This window comes from Musca autumnalis, unplaced genomic scaffold (genome assembly GCF_047663935.1).
Source record: "Musca autumnalis isolate F117 unplaced genomic scaffold, ASM4766393v1 scaffold_2, whole genome shotgun sequence".
Classification (NCBI taxonomy): domain Eukaryota; kingdom Metazoa; phylum Arthropoda; class Insecta; order Diptera; family Muscidae; genus Musca; species Musca autumnalis.
The window spans coordinates 93,058,625-93,076,749 of NW_027411755.1; the positions used below are offsets into that span (position 1 = coordinate 93,058,625).

Consider the following 18,125-nt stretch of genomic DNA (forward strand, 5'->3'; position numbering starts at 1 on the left):
CTAATGTATTACTTTTCAAAATTTGATCTGCTTCTGCCATTAAATGATGCTGACATTTTGAAGCCAGATTTACAGTGTTTTTTGACATTTTCTTCTAATGTTTTTTCGGCTTAAACAAACAAAAATTAACCACCAACAGGTCAACAATAAATACCAAGAACATTTTCTTCTAATTTCATTCCGCAAACAGGTTTTTCAAAAAATCGTATAGGATTGTAGAACTCGCGATTCTGAGTTATTTGATATATGTATGATGAATGTAGTCTACACTGCTTCATAGAAATCTGCATCCAAATACGGAAATTTTGTGCGAACATTTTTCTAAAAATCATATTTTTCGGGCCTAATTTTTACAATTGTCATTCGAATTCCTCGTACTTGATTGTACATTTTACTTTTTTACGTTCCGGATTCAATAAATCATTCCTCGTGAAAATTCATCTACTAAAACGCGAGTTACGAGAAATTCCAAAGTAGAAAAATCACCTAAAAATGTTTTTGAAAATATCGCGTATTTCATCGCGTTTTCTGCGGTTCGTTTCCACTGCAATGAAACAACTAGTACAGCATATTCGTTTTAGCGGAAACAGAGATTTGAAAACTTCAATGATAAGGGAGCTACATTCATTTTATCCCAAAAAATAGTGTGGGATGCTACATCCACGGTTCTTGATTGATCGCCTTGAAATAGATATATATCGATGTAGATTTTCATGGTGGACATTGAAATCGGATGCGGACAAAACTTGTATTCACTTTGCGCAAATTAGTGATATTTTATAGGTTTTTCTTAGCACTACTAAGATGCAGCAGATGCTACATCTTAGCCTCCAAATTAATTTTCGAAAAATATATAAAAATTAAAAGATATGGTCTTGCTGTACATGAAAATCACATGCGGACAAAATGATTTTGATAATTACGCGATTTACATGTATTTTTAAATGCATATAAATTAAAATGGGTTATGTGACCTCTATTTCCATTTCAGAAGCCTTGAGATATATCCTCAGCAACCCAATTATCTTCCTCAATAGGAAAGCTTTTATATGAATGTCTATAAAGCAAAATCCGTATATTTTAATGGGAGATTTAAGCAAAATGAAGGAAGTATTCCTATAGATTTTTCCAAAATTTTGTAGTATGAATGTGAACAAATATTTTTTCAAACAAAATATTATTTTTTTAACCAAAATATGTGTTTATTTTGGCTGTGACATCGAAACTACGAGTATAATTAAATGTATGCTTTTAGTATCATTAGATACGCCGCGAAGTTTTGCTTCCATACGATTTTTTTCGTAATTTTATAGCGGGTAAATGGACCTTCATTTTGAAAAAAGTTGACTTACATTCAATAATTTATCAATTTATTATACATTTCGCGAGTACTGAGTAACATTTAACAAATATTATGCGATCTACTAACTCAAGCCACTTCCAGATAACTTTTTAGTAGCAATTGCTCGCGGTAAATAATTAGCGTTTTTATAATATTTTTTTCCTTAAAACGAAGATAAAACCGCCAAAACTTTTGTCCGCATCAACAAAAAACTGGCTCGCGAGCGGATTCGTACTGGGAATTTGTTTCTTAACCTATGTACCAAAAATCTTTGATGTAGCGCGAAAAAAATTTAACATTTTTTTTTGAAATGGAATATGAAATATTTGACAACATTTGTGATATACAAATAGGCTCAGTGATTGCTGAGGAATTTAAGTTCAAGGCCCAAATATTGACTTCTTAGATTTGCTCCATAATATGTTTTTATGACCCTCCACCATAATATAGAGGGTAAAATTAAATTTGTCTTTCGTTTGTAACACATCGAAATATTCGTGGGAGACCAAGTAAATATGGATGGGGAGATGCTGCTCATCAGCAAAACATTTTAGTATATTTTCAGAAATATGTGAAATGAAAATGTTATATTCTGTAAAAACTATGTGGAAAGAAATACTCATAACTTCTTTTTGTTGCTGTATCAGTTATCTAATAAAAAAATAATAAGAATAGTAAAAAATGTTGAAAAATTTATTTTTTTTTTTGGTAAAATAACAAATGTTTCACACTGTTATAAAGAAAAAATTGCATTGACAAATTTTAAAAAATTAAGAAAAGATACTAATTATTCGTATCCCACTACCAAATCTGAAAATATACTAAAATGTTTTGCTGATGAGCAGCATCGCCACAGTAAAAATAAAGCAATTCAAAAACCTCATCTTGAAAAAGTGTCCGATATTACTCAGAAATCCCCATATCGCTCATTTACTCAAATAGTGGCACATCTCAAAAAACTGAGTTTCGAAAAAACGCGTTTTAAGTTGGCGATTGAAATTTGACTTCCCAACTTACACAACAAATAAAATACCCACTTAAACCATATTTTGCAAATAGCCAGCCAGATATCAATGCTAAATTTCTGTGCATGATCAATCATGATTTGAAGTGTTTTAGTGCTTCGTAAACTCAAAAAACTGTAGTAAATGAGCTTAAACTCTATTAGTTTTAGAGATAACAGCATGAAAATTTGACACAAGATAAAGTAGAAGTCTTAGAAAAAATGCGTTTTTTAGGTTTATTTGTGTCACTCTTTGAGTAAATGATCGATATATTCTTGATCAGCACAAAATTCTACGTATGTACGTCCGTCCGTCAGTTGAAATCAAGATACAGCTCGCTATTTTAAAGACAGAGCTTTATAATATGGTATAGAAGTTTATATTACTCCTAGAATGTTTGGTATTGCCAGTGGGCTATACGTATTTTCGATATTTTAAACATTATAGCCTTATTATCACACCAAATTTCGATATTTTGAGGTTTGTGGCCTCAATATCCCTCCGAAATGGCTGAAATTTCGCATTTACTCTTCGTTAGTTCTATTGAACTTTCCACCTGAAATTTGTCGGTAAAGATCCACGCCTTCATATAGCTCCCATAGAACAGTACCTCCCGATTTTTGGTATTTTGCCAGATATATAAAATCCGGAGATATAATTATTTTTTTTTCTAAAAATTGAGTGAGATGATGCATCTACGGTTCTTGCTGGATCGCACTGAAACGGCATAGAATGATGTATTTTTTAATCGTGATCATCGAAATCGGATGCGCATGACATGTAAATGTACTTCGTGGAAATTATGGCCATTTGATTTTTTTCTACCCTAATATGCAACTGATGCTACATCGTGATCGCCAAATAGAATTTCACAAAATGTATATCAAATAAAAGGTATTCATTCTCTGTATTGGCAATCGGATGCGCATGATGTCATTTCCATTATTACGCGGTTTATATGCGTTTCAAGTGTTGTCATATTAAATATAACTTTATTTTAATGTAATGTCACGATTGTAATTCCTTTTGATTTAATGGCCAAACAATGTTCGCCAATAGGAAAACTATTAGGCAAAAATTGGTTGCAACCGAATATCTTCATTATCGCACAAAATATTGACAAAAACGGGAAAGAACTCGAAACATTGTTTCATTCACTTTTCCTATAAAATCAGAAAATAACAAAAATAAAATAATAAAATTTTTATTTTTCCCCAAATTTTCTTCATATTTTTGCAAATAACACGAGTATTATTTCTCACGAAGTCTGGATGCTTTTGTAATATTTTTATATATATTTTGTATGGAGGGTTGGCGTTTTTTATTTGGGATGGCGACTTCTATTTTGTTTTTACAAATAGTCAGGCTTAATCCCATAGTCGTTGTTTTAATATTTTATTAAAACAACTTTAATTTATTAGTGGGAAAAAAGTTAAAGTTGTTTACCAAGGGCTAAGGTAAAAATCGCCAATTTTTTCCACTAATAAATTAAAGTTGTTTTAATGAAATATTAAAACAACGACTATGGGATTAAGCCTGACTATTTTGAAAAACAAAATATATTTTGTATACATATGCGCTACTATTTCAAAAATATGTCTGCAAATATGTAAAATTTTGTCATAAATTTGATTTTTCGAGAATCCATTTGGTAATTTCGGGAGTATTTTTGCAACATCGCAAAGAGTACGAATTCAGTTAATGGTAATGACATATAACAGCTAATTATATCAAGCGGCGATTTTTTTAAATTTTTTTCTAAATATTCAAATTAAAACGGTCATAATATTTGCGCACAACGACCAACGTTAGTTTGTTTGGTTTGTTTTAAAATGAAAAACTCAATTTTACACTTCTTTTGCCCATTTAGTCTATTTTCATCACGGGACAATTAGGTTCAGTAGTTTTGGAAGCACAATGTATTGAAAATAGTGGGCGTGGTCATCTGTTTAACATATAAAAAATATATAACATATAAAAAAGTGGGTGTGGTCGGGTATTTCGGCTCCAAATAAGTACCTAGAGTCGGAATCAACCCCATTGTCTTCCAAAATTAAAAATTAATGCTCAAATCGATATGGTCATAAGTTTAGCATATATATCGTATAAAAAAGGATCCTTTTTTATATAAATCGTCATGGCCAAAACCTTGAACAGTTTTGGAGATATAACACATTCAAAAAAGTAGGCGTGGTCGGGTCTTTAGGCCCCAAAGGAGTACATAGGTTCTTCAGATGCAACTACAATTTTTCGCAAATTAATTTTCAAGCCGATACATCCATAATTTTTCCAAATATAGGGTTTTAAAAAATAGGGCACATAGGTATCCTCAGACTCCACCGAAATTCAACAAAAAAGTTAATGTAACATATTAAAAAAGTGGGCATCAAAGTGGGCGTGGTAAATTTTTATTTCCGTATATACATAAGATGGGATATGACGAACATTTAAAAAAATATATCCAAATCGGTCCAGACGTTCTCAACTGATGCAAATTCCAACGAACGACATACACATATGTATAATTATATTTCATATATCATAACAATTAAAATTGGTTTGTGGGTGACCTTATTCAATACTTAAATGAAATAAAAGTTGTTTTAGCCATTAATAGGCAAAAGTTCATTCATCCTCGCAACAGGAAATCATTTTTGATAAAATAGGTAAAAAAATCACAACCATAAAAACATAAGTAGGCGTACGAAATACAATAATAATAATTGTTCCACAAACATCCCATACAGGACAAGGGAGACTTCTCTCATATCAATGAGTGCACCCCGATTCACATTAGCTCAATTATATTGGACCTACTGTTTATCGCCGAGTCCGAAATACACACATACGAAATACACATATGTATAATTTTATTTTATATATCATTTCAATTAAAATTGTTTTGTGTGTGACCTTATTCAATACTTAAATGAAACAAAAGTTATTTTAGACATTAATAGGCAAAAGTTCATTCATTATCACAACAGGAAAACATTTTCGATAAAAATTGCCAAAAAGTCACAACCATAAAAACATAAGTGAGCGTGGTCAAATTTTCTTTCCATAAAAACATAAGTTGGGTTATGACGATCATTAAAAAATATCCAAATCGGTCCAGTCGTTGTTAACTGATGCAATTACCAATGAACGGCATTTGATTTTTATTTATAAAGATTTGACATTTCAAGTTCTCTATGAACCAAAAGTCCACTCCCCAAAAATGTTTGACATAGGTCAATGCCAATGGTTAGCTTCCATACAACGGCACCTACCTATTTTGCGTATTTTTAAGATTTTAGATTTTGGACCGAAAATCTCCTCCGTCCAAATTTCGAAATCTAAATGTCTGACCAAAGGTCTGTGTTCTACAAACACTGCGATTGCGGCGTCAAATTTCGTCGAAATGTAATGTGAATAACGGATGAATGTCCGTTGTCGGATGATGTTTTTATAGAATGGAAAAAGTAAATCGGAAATGTTTTGAAAAAAAGCAGCGGAAAATGTGAGCTGCTTTCTAATTAGCCGAACTGATTGAGCAATATAAATATGTACAAAAGAAACGAGATTAATGAAGGTATTTGCAGAAATAAAGAGCTGGGTTTCGTTGCGATTGTTCTTTGAACCACGATGAAAAACCATGTCTAAGTGGGGAAAGCTTTAATTTGGTATCACTGGATAATCGGTTCCAACGAGAATAGAATATATTTTCACAAAAAATTATCGTTCTAAACCACACATGACTAGGATCTCATGTAGGATCCACACATCTTTATGTCCGCTGTTTTCATTTTTGAAGTTCTTTTAATTTTGTATGATATGAGAATCTTATAAACTTCTTACTCACCACATGTCTCTTAGATTACCGATGGAAAAGCTATTGCGACGTCCTTCACCGCCCTTTTTTGATATTTTCCAAAAACGTAATCGTTTATGTTGATCATCTTCATAGAAGGGATTTAAGTGCTCTGGGTAGTTGTAAATCGATACTTGGCTCGTGGAGCGGCCATTACGCATAACCACCACGTCTCCGTTTAAGCTGCCCATTATGTATTACAGGGTTTTCTGAAAAAAAAAACAAAAAATAAATTAACAATTTTATAAATAAGTAAATTAGGATATAGGCATGTACCAACAAGTTGGTACCCAGTAGAATCGAAATTAGGCAAAAAAATAAATCTATATTAATAAAAGAGTAGAGTGACTGATTCACTGACTGACTGATTGATTCATCAACGCCCAGACGAAACGGCTGAAGCTAGAATCATGAAATTTTGGGTGAGGGTCACTCTTGGTCCGAAGGTGACAGATAAGGCTTGGTTTTTGGAAATTCGTACTAGAACGGTACGAAAAGTACCAAAAGGTACTAAATATGGTACCATTAGTATTAGCCAAACGCGAAGAGCTAGAATTCTGAAATTTGGAATGAGGGTCGCTGATGAAAAGATAGAAAGGTATACCAAAGGGTTTTTGGAAATTCGGACTATAAGTGTACGAAAAGTACTAAAAGTTACCAAATTTAGTACAATTTGCATTTGGGCGAACCGGTAGAGCTAGAACTCTGAAATTTGGAATGAGGGTCACTGATGGAAAGATAAAAAGGTGTACCAAAGGGTTTTTGGAAATTCGGACTACAAGTCTAGTAAATTTAGTACTATTTCGTATTATGGGAAAGAATAGAGGTAAAATCTTCAAATTTGGAATGTAAATCAAGGTCTGGAAGATGTGTTGATATATGGTTTTGGGAATGTGCATTCATGTGTACGAATAGTACTAAATGGTACTAAATTTGGTACACTTTGAATTTGGCGAACCGATACGGTTAGAATTATGAAATTTGGAATTTCTATTAGTGTTGGAGTGTAGGTGTGAGATATGGAAGTAGTTTTCGAAATTCGTACATATGAGTACGAAAAGTACTAAATAGTACCAACTAAGGTACATTTTGAACAGATGGAGCTGGAATCCTGCAATTTAGAATTAGGATTACTGTAGGAGTGTAGTATAAAGGTATTTTGGAACTTCGTACTTTTGGGTACGAAAAGTACTAAATGGTACCAAATTTGGTACAATTTGGAATAGAGTGATCGGATAAAGGTGGAATCTTGAGATTTGGAATTAAGATTACTATTGGAGTGAATGATTGAGGTAGTTTTGAAAATTTATGGTTATGGGTACGAAAAGTACTAAATGGTATCAAACCTGGTACAATTTGGATATGAGTGATCGGATAGAGTTGGAATAGTGAAATTTGGAACTAAGATTATTGTTGGACTGTAGCATTGTGAAAGTTTAAGAAATTCGTACTTTTGGGTACGAAAAGTACTAAATGGTACTAACCTTGGTACAACTTGGATTTGGCGTAACGGATACAGCTGGAATCCTAAGATTTGGAATTAAGAGTACTGTTGAGTTGTAGGATTGAGGTAGTTTTGAAAATTTTTGGTTATGGGTACGAAAAGTACTGGACGGTACTAAATCTGGTACAATTTGGACTTGGGTGAACAGATAAAGCAGGATATCTATATATATAAAAGAGTAGTGAGGTGAGTGACTGACTGACTGACTGACTGACTGATTGACTGACTGATTCATCAGCGCCCAGACGAAACCGCTGAAGCTAGAAAGTTGAAATTTGGACTGTAGGTTGCTGTTGGTGTGTAGGGGTGAGATAAGGCTGGGTTTTTGGAAATTCGACCTAGAAGTGTACGAAAAGTACTAAAAGGTACTAAATATGGTACTCTTTGTATTAGGCAAACGGTAAGAGCTAGAATTCTGAAATTTGGAATGAGGGTAACTGATGGAGAGCTAGAAAGATGTACCAACGGGTTTTTGGAAATTCGAACTACAAGGGTACGAAAAGTACTAAATGGTACTAAATTTAGTACAATTTGGATTTGTGTGAACGGATAGAGCTGGAATCCTGAAATTTGAAATTAGGGTAACTTGTGTAGAGTAACAAAGAAAGGTTTTTGAAAATTCGAACTATAAGTGCACGAATAGTACTAAATGGTACTAAATTTAGTACAATTTGGATTTGGGTGAACGGATAGAGCTGGAATACAGGCATTTGGAATGAGGGTCACTGATGAAGAGTAATAATGAAAGGTTTTTGGAAATTCGAACTGTAAGGGTACGAAAAGTACTAAATGGTACTAAATTTAGTACAATTTTGATTTGGGTGAACGGAATGAGCTGGAATACAGACATTTGGAATGAGGGTCACTGATGAAGAGTAACAATGAAAGGTTTTTGTAAATTTGAACTATAAAGGTACGAAAAGTACTAAGTGGTACTAAATTTAGTACAATTTGGGTTTGGGTGAACGAATAGAGCTGGAATCCTGAAATTTGGAATGAAGGTCACTGATGGAGAGTAAAAAAGAAAGGTTTTTGGAAATTCGAACCATAAGTGTACGCAAAGTATTAAATGGTACTAAATTTAGTACAATGCGGATTTGGGTGAACGGATAGAGCTGGAATCCTGAAATTTGGAATGAGGATCACTGATGCAGAGTAAAAATGAAAGGTTTTTGGAATTCGAACTATAAGTATACGAAAAGTAATAAATGGTACTAAATTTAGTACAATTTTGATTTGGGTGAACGAATAGAGCTGGAATGTTGAAATTTGGAATGAAGGTCACTGATGAAGAGTAAAAAAGAAAGGTTTTTGGAAATTCGAATTACAAGGGTACGAAAAGTACTAAATGGTACTAAATTTAGTACAATTTTGACTTGGGTGAACGGATGGAGCTAGAATCCTGAAATTTTAAATTAGGGTCACTGGTGGAGAGTAAGAAAGAAAGGTTTTTGGAAATTCGAATTATAAGTGCACGAAAAGTTCTAAATGGTACAAAATTTAGTACAATTTGGAATTGGGTGAACGGATTGAGCTGGAATCCTGAAATTTGTAATGAGGGTCACTGATGGAGAGTAACAAAGAAAGGTTTTTAGAAATTAGAACTAAAAGTGAACGAAAAGTACTAAATGGTACTAAATTTAGTACAATTTGGATTTGGGTGAACGGATAGAGCTGGAATCCTGACATTTGGAATGAGGATCACTGATGAAGAGTAAAAATGAAAGCTTTTTGGAATTCGAACTATAAGTGTACGAAAAGTAATAAATGGTAGTAAATTTAGTACAATTTGGGTTTGGGTGAACGGATAGAGCTGAAATCTTGAAATTTGGAATGAAGGTCACTGATGGAGAGTAAAAAAGAAAGGTTTTTGGAAATTCGAATTAAAATTACACGAAAAATACTAAATGGTAATAAATATAGTACAATTTGGGTATGGGTTAACGAATAGGGCTGGAATCCTGAAATTTGGAATGGGGGTCACTGATGAAGAGTAAGAAAGATGTACCAAAGGTCGAAATGTCCTAAATGGTAGTGAGTTTAGTATGATTTGGATTTGAAGAGCTGGAATCCTGAAACTTGGAATTAAGATTACTGTTGGAATATAGAATTGAGATATGGAGGTAGCTTTGGAAAATCGTACTAATGTGCACGAAGTAGTACTAAATGGTACGAAATTCGCTGTAATTTGTATTTGCGTGAAGAGATTATTGTTGGAGTGTAGGATTGAGGTAGTTTTGGAAATTCGTACTTATGGAAAAGTGCTAAATGGAACTACATTGGCTATAATTTGGGTTTAGGTGAACGGATAGAGCTGAGATATGAAAGTACATTTTGGAAAATCGTGTACGAAAAGTGCTAAATGGTACAAAATTTGGTACCTTTTGGTATTTGCTATATGGTATAGAATTTTGTACAATTTGTGATTTTGTAAAGGGTAGAACTGGAATTTTGAAATTCGGTATTAGATTAGCAATTGGTGTTTAGAGTGGAAATAGGGAGGAGGTTTTGAAAATTCGTACTTATATATAGAAAAACTACTAAATAGTCCTCAAATGGGTTTCAGGGGAACTGGTAAAACTGAATTGGGGTTAGGATATATGTTGAATATAAGGAAGTAATTTTTGAAACGTTTACCTATGTGTAGGAAAAGTTGGGTAACATGTTGATACCAAAACCATTTTAAATAGTTAAGGTGCTAAATTTGGTGTTGGGTGTAGGAACAAAGCTGGGATTATATAATTTAAAATACGCTATTTGTACAAAAAATACGAAATGGAAAAATATTTGTTATGAAGATCGCTCTAAAGTTTGAGACAACGTTCTGAGTTTGAAAAATTGTACTGAATATTGCCCCATTGATTTGATGTTAACGCCAAGGAGTTTCTAAAGAATGTACTGAAATTAAGTAGTCAAACGTGAAGTATCTTTTCAAAAAATGTTTTTTGTTCTGACTGCTTTGGTATGTAAATTTGAAAACGTGGTCCAATGAGACAATTTTGTTAACTCGAAGGTATTTACCCCTGATATTAAAAAATCCTGAATTGAAATGCCTTCAAAAAATTTTCCGTTATATACGGTTGACATACCGGTGCACATTAAGTACAATTTTTTGTAAAGAAGTTTTCTAACTTTTCATGCCACAAATTCCGAATTTCGGTTGGAAAATGTGCAGAAGATCTTCAAAATACTCTAAATCTTCAAAATATCTCTTCTAATAAACGTGGATTGAAGTGGAGATTTTTTTAAATTAAACTTCTATATCCTCTGAGTATTCAAGGTCCAAATTTAAAGAAAATTGGACAATATACATTTGTTCTTCTTTAAAAATACACTAAGTCGAGAGGTACCGTTATATGGGGATATACGAAAACGTGGCCGAAAATTTAACGGACCTATTCGGGTTCTGGACGAAACCGCTAAAGCTAGAACCTTGAATTGTGAATGTGCGTGATTGTTGTTGTGAAGGGGTGAGATAAAGTTTAGTGTTTGGAAATTCGTACTAGAAGAGAATGCTGTGTCAAATCTGAAATTTGCAATATGATACGTAGTTTTGGAAATTCGAAATAAAAAATATGGTAGCTGTGTAGGGATGCGATACGCAATTTTTTTTTAAATTCTGACTACAATCGAAAAAATATTGATAATAAAAATAGGTCTTAGTACAACAGAATCTCCAGTATTCACCATTCCGTATTAAATATTGTTTATATATATTTCGTTTCCTTTCCGCATACGAAGTAGCGGGCATTTGCTAGTTATTGGATAAAAACTTGCAATGTTGGGCCGACACATAGTTTAAACAATTATAGTCAAAATTAAAAAAAAATCAACATGAGCTGCCTTAAGATTCGAATCTGATCAACAACAGCCAACAGACAATGTTGCCGACGTCTTAGTGTTCTAAGTCATTACCAATCTTCCGAACTAGAAGACATAGAGGAAGAAAGTGTTCGGTTGTACATGTGTGTATTGAAATTGATTCTAGGACAGATCGATCCCTATCTATCCCCTCACAATTAATATGCCTTATGAGCTTTTAAAAAACACCAGCGAAATGGTTGTACCTTTTTGGTTGGATGTGTAAGACTTCAATAGATATCATTTTTTAATAGATCTCATTCAAGGTAAATAATTAAACTTTTACAAATAAATGACCTTCGCCCAAATAAGTCAGAAATAAATAATATGTATTAAATTTTGCGAATTGTAATCAGAGCGCTCTCTCCTTACTATAAAAATTCAATATTGATTTGTTCAAAATACAATATTGACTTTGTTGTTGAAATACTGAATATTTCTTATCTTCTGGAGCCAGATCATGATGCTACTTATAGATGTTCTCTTTGTATGTTAATTTGATTATCTGTTAGTATTTAAATAACCTGCATGGATGATTAATGTATAAATTTGTGCGTTGATAAGTTTATATGTATACGTTTTACTGTGTTGTGGTACTGATAAATTTCATTTCAAAATATAATTAAGTTAGCAAAAATTATCAGCTAGAAATAAATACAACATGCTCGCATTATAGTTTTATATGGCAAAATATGCATATTAGGATGGACCGCGAAGTTTAATGTTTTTTTAGTTGTTATATTTCAATTATTTGCGTAAAAAATAAATACATTTTAAGAGTTTAATGAGTTATATTTACCATGATTATTAAAATGATTGATTCTACAGATGATAAAACAGAATATTGATTTCCCTTATCAAATTTAAAACCATAGAATTTATTTTGCACCACTGAAGAAGGCTTTTGAAATCATTTTGTAGTAAACCAGCTTGCTTCCCGGAAATATGAGTAATGAATGACTTGACATCATCAGCACACATTAGCAATTCGGAATGCATTATTGAATTTGGCAAATTTACAAACCAATGATTGGGAACCCATCGAACCGGTCTATTCATTATATATAACTACTCATTCAAGCGACATTTCTTAGGTTGGTTTGTGATTTGTTATACATAACAAATTGATTATTATTAATTAATGGGTTTTTTGTTGAGTCAAATAATAATTCACAAAAAATACGCACTTTTTTGTTTTGATTCGTTTTTGTAGAATAATTTATGTTTTGTTTTTTACTAAAAGTTAAACTACATATTAATTGAAATAAGGGTAACCTAAATTTTAATTCGCTGTTGCTCACTTGAGTAGTCGTTTAAGACCTTTTCGAGGATTCTTTGAAAATTTTATCGAAGGTACTGCTTATGGTCCTGTTTACGCCGTTATTATTGGCCTGTTCCTTTACTTTTAAAAATGGTAAAACCGGCAAAAGTAGCAAAAGTTGTAAACCGCTACCATATGAATTGTATGGTGTCTGAAGTAGAGGAACGCTTTTCGTGTAAAAAGTGGTAAAACATGAAGATTCTTGCACGTAAAGGAACAGGGCTTATGTTTTTCGGGGGACAAATCCATGCTTTATGATATGAGAGACCAAAGCTCTAGCTTATACGGCGACCAACCTAAATAACTGGTAGTCGCGAAACCTATCGAAATGAATGGCTACTAAAATGAGATCCACTTCAAAAATGCACATCGTGGCCCATTCCTTTACGTACCTTCTCAGCAACACCTTTGAGCTTTAATCCAGATCCATTTACTTGTCGGAAAGTCCATACGTCAAAAAAGGGCCACAAAATTCTGAAAACCTCCCGAATACGTAATTTTTGGGGAAGGGATTATGGTTTTGTAGCCGATATTCGACCTGTCCATAGATGAAAGTTCCAATTCACACTGGCTTGGGGTATCTCTGCTGACTGATGCTTTTATACTTGGTTCTCAGTTTTATTCAGATTTGATTTATATCAAAATTATGCAGCAAACAGCACAAAATTGAAAGAGGTGTCAATTACATCTAAAGGGGCATTTCTAAAGTCTGTAATTTTCTGACTTGTTCTACACATATGGAGATATATCGAGCCCTTCCCGCGAAAAAGATGTAAGCGACATTTTTTCGATTTTCTTTTTTACGGAAATCTATGAAGAATATTCCAACACACCATCTCCCAAATTTTTAGAACTCAGCCATGTGCCGTTACGAAATTAGAGCAAAAACAATTTTGATGTAAGCGCCATTTTTGCTTTTTGTGTACATTTGTTTGTGACAGCGAATTGTTGCTTACATCAAATTGCACATTTACATACCATGTCGTTATTCAACTATATTACAAGAAATACGTTTTAATCTTATAATTCTTCGAATAAATACTTGCTATAAAATTAGTGTGCTTTGTTTTTAAATTGTAGATAAGAATTACTCTAAAAATGATTTGTTTCAAATAATTTTTTTTGATGTCACCGCCACTTCTCAAAGTAAAAACCTGATTGCGTGACAGCGAAAAAGATGTAAGCGACACAAACTACCGTTATATTGAAGATATTCCACATTTTTTTATTTTTTCAGTAAATAGGATTTAATAACAGAACTATACCAAATTTGAATAAACAATTTTGGTTATATCAAAAGTTATTCAATAAAAACCGTCTCCTGTAAAATTAGCTTTTTGTCGCTTACACCTTTTTCGCGGGAAGGGCTCGATATAGTACCATAACCGAATTATTGTCAGTTTAGTTTATTGTAATATGAGAGGATATTTAAATGAGTGGCAGTGTGCTTACTTTGCTCAGTAGCTTTAACTTCCCATATTTGTTCAATTTTGTGTGTTAAAATATGTTACCTACAAACAATGTATGTATATTTTATTATAACGGCCCATTATGAACATATTTGTCAAATTTATTTGTTTAATGTTTTGTTTGCTTTTCTTGTGCAGTAATTAGGTGTTAGGGTTTCACTCTGCCAAATTATAAAAAAAAAACACTTACCATATGGGGTATACATACCAGTATTACAAAAAAAGTTAGCATAATTGGCAATAAATTTGAACTGTCACACAACCAAAAATAATTTGTTTTAAATAATTATATGTATATGTTTGGCTTATATTCCCATATGTATGTACATGTAATACACATGTATGAATATATAAGTTCATTAGGTTTAGGTATATACATTAAGTACTTAACTTCTGTACAAAATATATAATACAAGGTGGCGCAAAAGTATTATTCCTATCAGAAAATGCTATAATTTTTGCGATTGGCCCCTAATGTCAGTTCTGTTTTGACATTTGTGTAGTAAACACATGTAAAATACACGTTAATAAACAATGCTACGCTACACTGCTCCAGAACGCGGAATATTGGTGACTATTTATTTGGCCAATAATCGGTCGGTGACTTTGGCACAATGTGAATTTCGTCGCAGACGTTTAGCCGCTCGCCTCGAAGAGACTGGCACAACACGTGACGGTTTACAGCGAATTTTGGTACAAGATTTGAAGATGTTTCCGTACAAAAACCAGACGGTGCATCAGCTGTTAGATGCTGACCGCCAATCGCGTCTAACATACGATCAAGCCATCCTTAATCACCACCAACAGGAATATGATTTTTCATCAAAAATAATCCTGAGTGATGATGCGCTCCAGACTTCTTTTTGTGGGGCTTTTTGAAGTCGCCGGTTTATGTCAACAAGCCTCGGACTCTTTCAGCTCTTAAAGACAATATCCGACAAGAATGTGAGGACGTATCGCCGGAAGTTTTGGCCAAAGTGATGGAAAATGGCATAAAAAGCGCTCAAAAGACAATAAACTGTGGCGGCGGCCATTTATCAGATATCATATTCTCGACTTGATGTAAAAAAAATTAAAAGACCAAATAAAAATAATCCACAAGAAAAATCAAAGTTTTTCATTTTTTTTTTAATTACAGCCAAAAAACTTCAAGAGATTACTTTTGCGCCACCTTGTATTATACATAAGGATTTCTAAGTTTTTTTTTTTATTTTCGAAAATTTGTATTTGATTTCCTTTGATTTTTTTATAACCTCGTATCCTTGTACTATATTTTGATGAGTTTTTACCTAAGATTAGATAAAATCTTAATTATAAGGTGCTTCTATAAAAAAGCTCACGTACAAAGTCATTAGAAAATTTTTCTATATGAGCTATATTGACAAACTTTTGAAATCTCTATTAGCAGATATATACTTAAAAATAAGCTTTGGAGCCACACGACATAACAAAAATGACATAACCTCTCACTAAATTTATCGTCATATCATATCATTAAAGTGGTTTGTGTGGGACCTTTCTTAATATTTAAATGGACTAAATGTTATTATAGTCAATAATAGGCAAAAGGTCATTCATTCGAACAACAGGAAATAACTTTTTGAGATTTTTTTCATTTCATAGCATGTTTTAAAAATTGTTTGTGCGTGAATAAATGAATTGTTTAATAATTAAATAGAATAAACGTTATTTTAGTCATAGCAAAAGTTTATTCATTCTCGATACAGGAAATCATTTTTGAGGAAAAAGGTCAAAAAGTCATAACCCTAATATACATCTTCTTATATTTAATAGACAATGTGTGTATGTTTGTATGTTCTGAAAAGACTAAAAACTGCTGAACCGATTTTCCCGAAAATTTCAGAGAATGTACGGGGAGGAACCGTGGGCGGGGAGAAAATTAATATGCGAGGCAATAGTCCGATTTGGGCCTAAAGAGCCGACCACCCTCACTTTTATAAATATGTTTTATTTACATATTTTGTTTAATTTCGGAGGGGCGGGGTACCTCCCCTAGACCCTATTTTTTAAAAACGCAATTTTTGAAATCTTGGGAACGTATCGGTTGGAAAATAAATAAATAACAAATAAATAAATTTTCGAAGCAACGGTGGTTGAATCTCCGACCCTAGGTACTTATTTAGGGCCTAAAGACCCGACCATGCCTTTTTTAAATATCTCATATTTCTGAAACTACTGAATCGATTTTCCTGAAAAATTTCTGAGTATGACATTTTTAAGCTGGGTACACATTGCCAGTTTTGAATGTCGCTATTTCGCAATTATCGATAACTGTCAAACCGTCCAGCAACCACAAAACATTTTGCGGTTGCATGATGAATGACAAAAATGAACAGCCACACTAGCAAGCAACAACAAAGCTGTCATTCAAAACTGACAATGTGTATCCAGCTTTAGGCGTTTTTTAGATTTTCACGATTTTGCTTGGAAACCACAAGTCCTATCGAAATGGGACTAAAGAAAATGTTGTAGCTATGAAAATTGTCTACATGATTGAGCTTTCTGATAATTTCTTAGGTTTTACCGTTATTCAGATATAAAAGTTCAAATTGGGACAATGCATTGACTGTATCGCCGTTACCTTATAAAACAATGTCATGTACGGTGCGCCTTAACTAACTTTGAGTGAAAATCGCTTACACCTGGGAGGTTTATGCGGATTTTGAAACAGTAATGTTCATAGATTAGAAAAATCGATACGGTGCGCCTTAACTAACTTTAAGTGAAAACCGCTTACACCTGGGAAGTTTATGCGGATTTTGAAACAGCAATGTTCATAGATTAGAAAAATCGAAAAACAAGAAAAAATCGCTGGAGGGATTTCTAAATAAATCGCGGTCAAAATTTAAATTTTTAGGTTTATTTTAGGTTTTGCGATTTTGCTTGGAAACCGCAAGTCCTATCGAAATGGGAAAATGTTGCAGCTATGAAAATTCTCTAGAGGACTGACCGTTATGATTTGTTCCTAGATTTTACCATTTTTGAGATATATAGATGTTCAGGTCACATTTTTAACTTTTTTGTTATGTTTTCAGGATTTGCTTGAAAAAGGTATGTCTTATCGAAATGAGACTAGAGAGAATCTTTTAGCTGTGAACATTCTCTACAAGATTGGCTTTCGTAATTTTTTACTAGGTTGTAGTATTTTCGAGATATATAAGTTTAAGTTGGGAAATCGCAGTCAAGACATTGTTTTATAAGGAGGCGATATAGTCAATGCATTGTCATAATTTTAACTTCTATTTCTCAATAACGGTAATACCTACGAAATTGTCATAAATGTCCATCTTGTAGAAAATTTTCATAGCTACAACATTTTTTTGTCCCATTTCGATAGGACTTGCAATTTCCAAGTACAATCGTGAAAATCTAAAAAACCCCTAAAAATGCCGATATGAATAGCGATTTAGTCAAAAAGCGCTTCGACGATTTTTTTTTTGTTTTTTGATTTTTCTCGTCTATGAACATTGTAGTTTCAGACTCCGCAAAAACTTCGATTTAAGGTTGCTTCAAGAGCGCCGTCAGTCAAGCAGTATTCGTCCTCAGTTTCTCTTTGCAATTGTAGCATTTAGGCTTCCAAAGTCTTAGAGAAAATCATATTTTTTATTCTATTGGTTTTTCGCCAAATAAAACAAATTATTTTTCCAGTTTACCAACTTTATTGCTTCGCAGCTCGATCAGAATATAAAGATGCAAGATCATTTCTAAGACCAGCTGGAAATAAGTAAAAGCTTTACATTGTCAAGAACT

At 32.9% G+C, this 18,125-nt stretch overlaps 1 protein-coding gene across 41 annotated transcripts in view; it reads right to left on the reverse strand.

The window, feature by feature from the left end:
* LOC141394265 (uncharacterized) overlaps positions 1-18,125 on the reverse strand; it is a 78,214-nt gene that overhangs the window by 17,938 nt on the left and 42,151 nt on the right. For all 41 annotated transcript variants that reach the window (XM_073968410.1, XM_073968377.1, XM_073968398.1 and 38 more), the window contains one exon: positions 6,191-6,408. In XM_073968410.1, the coding sequence (XP_073824511.1) occupies positions 6,191-6,390 (200 nt within the window). In that variant the 5' untranslated portion in view covers positions 6,391-6,408. The remainder of the gene's footprint in view (positions 1-6,190; positions 6,409-18,125) is intronic.